The sequence below is a fragment of the Triturus cristatus genome, chromosome 4_1 (genome assembly GCF_964204655.1).
Source record: "Triturus cristatus chromosome 4_1, aTriCri1.1, whole genome shotgun sequence".
NCBI classification, from domain to species: domain Eukaryota; kingdom Metazoa; phylum Chordata; class Amphibia; order Caudata; family Salamandridae; genus Triturus; species Triturus cristatus.
In genome coordinates this window covers 414951828-414959493 of record NC_140585.1, presented here as the reverse complement: position 1 = coordinate 414959493, position 7666 = coordinate 414951828, and the positions used below count along the sequence as shown (strand labels likewise).

Here is a 7666-nt window from a genome sequence, read left to right as displayed (position 1 = left end):
TTAGTGAATGGTACACGTCCTTTCATGATGGTGAAAGGACTATACCCAGTAACAGTAGGTGTAATACGATACATCCAGACCATTTTCTTGATTCCTATCACCCAGTCTTGATTCCTTAGATTAGCTAATTGAAAAGATTCTTTGATAACTCTATTGAACCTTTCTACCTCACCATTTCCACTGGGATGATAAATGGAAGTGACTTTATGTAATATGCCATTGCGTTCAAGAAACTCCTCAATAAGACTACACTTAAATTGTACGCCATTATCAGTTATTATTACTTTTGGGAGTCCTTCTATTTGAAATAAATCATCCAAAAACTCTAGCACACTAGCAGAATCCGCCCCCTTTACTACTTTGATCTCAGGCCATTTCGAAAAATAATCTACTGCAACCAAAATATACAGATTACTATCCTCTTTTACAATTGGCCCAGTAATATCCAACCCAAGAGTTTCCCAAGGCATCTCAGGACACAAAACTGGACACAAGGAAAGAATGGTAACTCTCTGAGATTTATCAGAATTCATACATGATGAACAATCTCTCACAACTCTTTCTACCTCAACGTCTACTCCTGGCCACCAGTATAATTCTCTAACACATTTTTTTGTTTTAACAATGCCAAGATGGCCTTCATGACATATCTGAATCACTTTCCTTCTTAACACTTTAGGTGGAATAATCTTTTCACAACTAAGTATGTTGCACTCTTTAATTGATAGCTCATCACGAACTTCCCAGTACTGTTTTAACTCCTCACACAATGACTTCTTTATAGGCCAACCCTTAACAATGTTCTCTCTTACTTTAGAAAGAAACTCATCTTTCATCATAGATTCTTCCCATTCCTTGGGGCTTAACGTAACATTGTCCTTACTCACATCTATTCCAGCAACATTAAAATCATCCATGTTTTCTGTTGAAGACTCCAAGGGTAATTGTAATCTACTCAGGCAGTCAGCTACTTGGTTCTTGACACCAGGAATATAACTTATGGAGTATCTGTAATCCAACAGACGAACATACATTCTTGCTATTCTAGGAGTGGCATTGAGTAACCCCTCTGATGAAAACTTTCACTAGTGGTTTGTGATCACACCTGACCTCAACATGATAACCCCAAATGAAATTCCTAAAGTGTTCAAATGCCCAAACAACTGTTACCGCTTCTCTTTCAATAACTGAGTATCGTTCTTCTGCTGGAGACAATGCCCTGGATGCATATGCAACAGCCTTTTCCTCCCCACTAACCTCTTTTTGTGATAACACGGCACCCAATCCTTTTTGGCTAGCATCAGTAGTAATGGTGCAAGGCAAAGAAGGATCAAAACCAACCAATTTCTTCGCATCACACAATTCATTTTTGAGCTGTACAAAATCATGTTGATGTGCTTCAGACCAAACAAAAACAGATTTGCTCTTAGGAACTGACGCATATTAAATGTTTTCTGTGAAAAATTCTTAACAAACTTGCTATAGAACTCTATGAGCCCTAAGAAGGACCTAAGTTCGTCTTTATTACCAGGAGATGGTGCATTTTTGATGGCATTCATTAGTTTAGATTTAGGTTTTATACCTTGTACAGAAATTTCATGACCCAGATAGTCTAATGATTCTACTCCAAATTTACACTTAGATAATTCTGCGGTAAGACCTTTTTCTTTCAGCACATTAAGAACAGAATTAATTCTCTCATCATGAATATTTTTACTTTCACCCATGATGAGGATATCATCCTGAAAAAATAAAATACCTGGTAAATCATGAAACAACTTAAACATGAGCTTTTGAAACACTGCAGCCGCTGACGCAAGGCCAAACGGCATACGTGTGAAACGAAAACATCCTTGGGGAGTCATAAATGTAGTCAAGCTCTTACTATCATCATGTAGTTGAATTTGATGATAAGCTGACGTTAAATCAATAACCGAAAACCATTGCATGCCCTTGGTAAGTGAAATTAGTTCATTAATTTTGGGTAAGTGAAACCTTTCAACTACAATATTTTTATTTAGGGACCTCAAATCAATGCATAGACGGACCTTGCCATTAGCTTTTCGTGCCACGACTAAAGGCGCAACCCAGTTTGAAGCTTCTACTTCTTCAATAATTCCCTCGTCTAAAAGACGTTTCAATTCATTTGTAACCTCATCTCTAACTGACCATGGAATAAGCCTAGATTTTTGGACTGTAGGTACTGCGTCATTTTTTAAAACAATTTTATGGACATAACCTTTTAATTGTCCTACTTTGTTAGAGAACACCTCAGGAAATTTCTTTTTAAGATCACTGTGATAATCATTGTTCGTATCTAAGATCATCACTTGTTCAGTACCATTAGGATTAAGGATGATATTCAAACTCCTTTGATCCATCCAACCTAACACAGGGGGGCCATCTACAGCCACATATAATTTGCCACTACAGGATCTCCCCTTAAATTCAAAAATAAGTTCTCTGTAACCTAATAGATCTATTTTTTCTCTAGTAAAGCTCTCAGGTGAAATATCAGGAGGTGACAGGATGGACCCTAATACCTCAACAAAATCCTTTTCCCATAATGTTTTATCAATAATAGTATAGGGAGAACCTGAGTCCGCCACAATAACTATTGCTACACCACCAATAGACATCTCACATACAGGTTTGGATTTGCAATTAACATTCAGTGAGTTAACAGTATCTATTACACCTAAGACACAATCAACATTCTTTGGTGAAATATCATCACATGATGATGTTGATGAAGAGTCATAACAATCATCCTTAAGTAAATTAATTTTCTTTTTCTTCTTATTTAAGTTACGTCGACACGCCTTTGTGAAATGACCAATAACTCCACATTGAAGGCATCTCTGTTTCCTTGCTGGACAATTTTTAAAGTTGGCTAAATGGCTTTTGCTGCCACATCTGTAACACCTTAAAGAAGATTCACTAGGATTAGTTTTCGTATTGTCTTTGTTAGGTGCGGGAAAATTAACCGACTTGTTCTTAAATTTTGAATTAATTTTGTTGACCGTAAGTTTCTCAACTTGTTTTGGTGACTCTGAGACGGCTTTAGCACATTTGTTTGTGATTTCCGCCTTTTTTACTAAGGCAACTACATCAGACAATGAAGCTTCACCGTGAATCCAGAGACGTTCTTGGACATGTTCATTATTGACATACATTATAATTTGATCTCTGATTAGTTCTTCCTCTAATGTACCGAATCTGCATGTCAAGGCTAGTTTATTTAAATCTGAAAGAAAGTCTTCTACAGATTCTTGCTTCTCTTGTTTTCTGCCCAAAAATTTGTGTCGGTCAATGGCTATACAAACTGATGTTGAATAATAAATATCAAGATCTTCTAACGCATGAAGAAAAACATTTGAATCATCATCAGGATGACTTTTCTTATTCATTGAATTGTAAACTTTTAATCCTTGCGGACCCAGTGAATGAAGTAAAATCTTTTTCTTTCTAACTTGCGTTAAATCATCATCACCATCTTCTAAAGCGTCAATATAGTTTAAGAAATATTCCCTCAATTCAAGCCATTTAATAGGAGGATCACCCTTGGTAGCGAGAAAGGATTGCGGAGGGGTTAAAGAAAAGGTCTGAGCTGCACACATTTCCAATTAAAGTTTTCTAACAGCAGATAAAACTGTGCAAAAGACACACCAAAGATGAGCCAGTGTTAACAATTTTACATCAGTAGCAAAAACGTGGTTAGCTAACTTTAACAATGCCGAGACCATTGCATTGTAAATGCTTGTTCGCATTCTTCTAAGCAGGTGTTTCGTAGAGAAATACAGTTAGATTTCGTGGAAACCACACAGAAACAAATTTAGTAAAGGGGTGACACCAGGACGTACACGTTGACACGTCACGCCCTTTTCTGAAGCAGCAAGCCGGGGAATAACAAGACCCTGGCGGACATGCATTTTTATAAGTAGTAAATTCTGGACTAGGCACAGAGGGAATATCAATGACACAAATGTTAGAAATACTATGATTGATAAAACCCTGCTTTTCCTGTTTTATTAATATAGGAATTATTTAGACGGTTTTTATTATTGATTTTAAACAAAAAAAAATACACTTTAAAACACTTTTTTTTCAATGTTGAAACTTGACATCAAATTTTTTTCAGGTTAGACCTCTGTTAAATAGTCAAATGCCTAAAAGTTAAATGATACCTTTATATCTGACAGACATCTTGGTGGATGGCGGACAACCCAAAACCCTTCCAAGATGGCTGCAAGACTACATAGACGAATTAGCGGTGCTTTGTCATCTACTTCAGGGTACCGTCAGAGGGATTTTGCTTCCCTTACAGTGCTGGTAGGATGGCCTTCTCGCGAGAGTTGGCTGCGGGTTGCGGAAGACAGCAGACCAGTGGCAGGAAGAGGGGACGCAGAGTACGCTTTCGACAGGCAGTCGCTTCTTCATGCCGCATAGTGACTCGCTCTGTATCGCTACGTTCAGTAACACTAGTGCCTACGGCCGTCATGGCCGATACAGAATTGGGTGGCCTGTCTCCAAAAGAGGAGGGCGAGCTGGAGGACGGCGAGATAAGCGACGCGGATAGTGGCGACCCCCAGGATGGAGGAGAAGTGGCTGGACCGGCCTCGCGCTACCCTGCGGTTCAGCGTGGGGGCTTTCGGCGCAGCTACTCCCCTCTGCCTCACGCCTACCGGCAGAAGGAGCCACAATACCGCACTCCTCCTGCTGGCTCAATGCGCCCCCAACAGCAGCAGTGTGAAGGCAACTCGCGGCCTTCTTTTTGGGAACGCAGCAGCACTGTGCTGGATCGGCTTCGGTACCGAGGTGGCGGCCGCGGGCGTGTGGCTAGGGGCACTCTTCATAAGCCCTACTGGGAGGATGAGCGAGGAGGCCGAGACTGGAGTTGGGGTGGAGGAGCGCCAGAGAAGCCCCCAAGAAACTTTGGAGGCAATAACAGTGGAAGTAGTTGGAGGGATGCGACTTCCAGGAAGAGTATTCTGCCACCACGTATCCTGTTACCGAAGAGTGATTAGAGTAACCAGGGGATAGGTAGTGTGACCATGGTTTTAAAACCGAAAACTGATACGTTATGCAAACGTAGAAGTAGCACTACAGTTTTGTGTAGAACGAGGGGCACGGAATGACACGACCGTACTCGGCAACGTGTAAAACAAGAGGCACTAATTCAAACTAAACGCAACTTAGATACAAAGTGAAATTTGTGTTAACTAAGATGCATTCTGTGAGGGGCTTTTAATTATTTCTGCTCCGGAACACACGAAAACTCGCCCAGTGTTTTGCAGACAGTCTGAAAACTGGGGCATTAGCTAAATGTACTACAATTTGTCACGGCAGATAGCAAAAACTGGACTGTCCAGGCAAATCCGGGAATCCTGGTCACCCTAGGCTAGTGATACGGTGCTGACAGGTGTCACTGTGTTCATGCCCAATTGACGGTGGCAATAGCTTCTAAACATTCGGTTATCTGAGATGATTGTCTCATTGAGAAGTCTGGAAGGGGTATGCTCGCAAGCGGGCGCCTGGGAGCCTTGTTGGTGAAAATAAAAACCAGTTGGCAGCTCAGATGCTTGAGTGGGTGTTGGTGTTCTCTGGTCGCTATTTGACCAGTTTAATTGTGTTTCGCAAAGATCCTGTCAGCCACTGGTTTTAATGTTGGATCCATGCTTGGATTATGGCATGACGTACATTCCTGGGTGGGCGTCTATGGAGAAGCGTGGTTATTTGAAGTTGTAGGGTAAGGTTACTGTGAAAGTATGTATAGTCTTAATTGGCGGCGGTTAGAATACTTTGGGTGGTTGTCCCGGTAAAACTTAATTTCAGTGTTGGTGATAACGCTGATTTCACGTAGGTCGTGCCAAGATAAAGTCGGAGTTGCTGTGGAAATGAATGTAGTCTGTGAACTTGGTGGTCACATGAATATAAAAATATTGTTCTTATTCCTTGTAGTCTGTTGTAGTGGTGGCTGCTTGAGGTTGGGCATTCCTGAAAGGTGGTCACTGACTGAATACGGTTGGTGCAGCCAGGAGCTGGGCAGAAGAAGTTTCCCGAGTGACCGTAGACTAAAGCGGGTAGTTGAATATGCCGGAGGAGGCAATTGCAAGTATCTTTCTTTCTTGTAGCAGTGGCACTCATTCACTGTGATTAAGATGTCCAGGTCATGGTGCGGTGATACGTGTTCGTGCCGAAGCCACACATTTGAGTCTGTGGTAGGAAGAGTAGTCTGCTTTTCTAACTAGTACTCGAGTGACTGTGCTGACCGTAAGGAGGCATATTGGTGATGGAAATGGTCAAGAACATGTAGTTGGGTGAACCATCAGCTCAGGTTGACACAGTACTTTAATGGACTGTATAGAGGCGGTAGCGCAATGTCTGCTGTACTGGTGGTGAGTTCATACAATGAAGTATATAAGTAAGTGTCCTGCTGGTCTGACTTGAGTTGCAAATGTTCAAATAATACGTTTTTATTGAAGGAGGAGACTAATGTTTGTGACTTTGGTAGAGAAAGTGAGTAGCATGTGGGGTTCGAAATAGGCCTGGGCGAAAATTTCGTTCCGTTCGCGGAAATTGCGATAATTTGACATTTTCGCGTTCCGCGGAGAGCGCGAAAATGTCAAAAATTCCCGTTTCCGCAGCTTGGCGATAATTTGTTTCTTGCTCGCGCTGTAAAATAATACATGCGCGTGCGATCGCCTTACCTGAATCCCTGCATTCGCCGACAAGTTTTCTTGATCCGGTCGCGTTCTCCATGAGATGTTGTATTGTTTTTAGCCATTTGCGCTGTCTCGCGACAGTTCGCGCCTGCAGTGATGTCATGTGTCGCGCGATCACGCACCACGAGACAACTCAAAACAAGATGGCCGCGCCCGCAAGCAACCACATGAGTAAGTTGGCGACCCGCAACCATGCAGAAAATCTCGCTAACATGCCGGAAAAAAACTTCCGCATCTTCGCGATATTTCCGCTTGTTTGCGATAATTTTAAACATTTTCGCGATAATTTGCGAAAGTTAATTTCGCAAATTCCGCCCACCCCTAGTTCGAACCCTGACCGCGACCTGTGCAGGTTCGGTAGGCAGGTGTTTTTGAATATAGATCGCTGCTGGTGCAGGCCAGGCAACAACGCTTGATAAGAGCTAGTAATGCATTTTGGGAATTGCATTGTATGTGGACTGAAAGGGAATGCAAGGAAAACAAATTGTGCTTCATTTTTTGGTTGTTGTTCTGATAAGCAAATCAGGGGCGGTGTTTAGGAATCTGCTGCTCGCTGTTGTATAGATGACTGCTGCAACCTGCGTGACCACTTCGTGGTCAGCCGCGTACATTATTTTGCCTGCTAAGATGTGCAGATCCACTCACTGCCGACACAGTCAAGTTAACTTTTTATTTCCAGATTTGTCTCCACTTTCTTTAACCTTCAAACAGCTTCCAACAAATGCAGATATTTACAAAATTATTTTATTCAAATTGCAATGATTCAAAGATGGATCACTTCACTTATGTGAGTCACTTGTAGAAGCAGACCGTGAGTTGATATTTTATTCCAGGTACTCTTGTATGCATGCTTTGGTATTTCTATAGCACAAGCCTAGCTGGCTAGCAGTGGAGTGCTGCATAGTGGTTAAGCCCCAATGGGAGGCATAGTACAGGATGGG

General features: G+C 41.7%; 1 protein-coding gene across 1 annotated transcript in view; it reads left to right on the top strand.

Moving 5' to 3' along the window:
• The first annotated feature begins 4321 nt into the window (after positions 1-4321).
• Positions 4322-7666, top strand: part of ZFC3H1 (zinc finger C3H1-type containing) — an 844920-nt gene continuing 841575 nt past the window's right edge. The window contains exon 1 of the mRNA XM_085652529.1: positions 4322-5001. Coding sequence (XP_085508655.1) covers positions 4338-5001 — 664 coding nt within the window. The 5' untranslated portion in view covers positions 4322-4337. The remainder of the gene's footprint in view (positions 5002-7666) is intronic.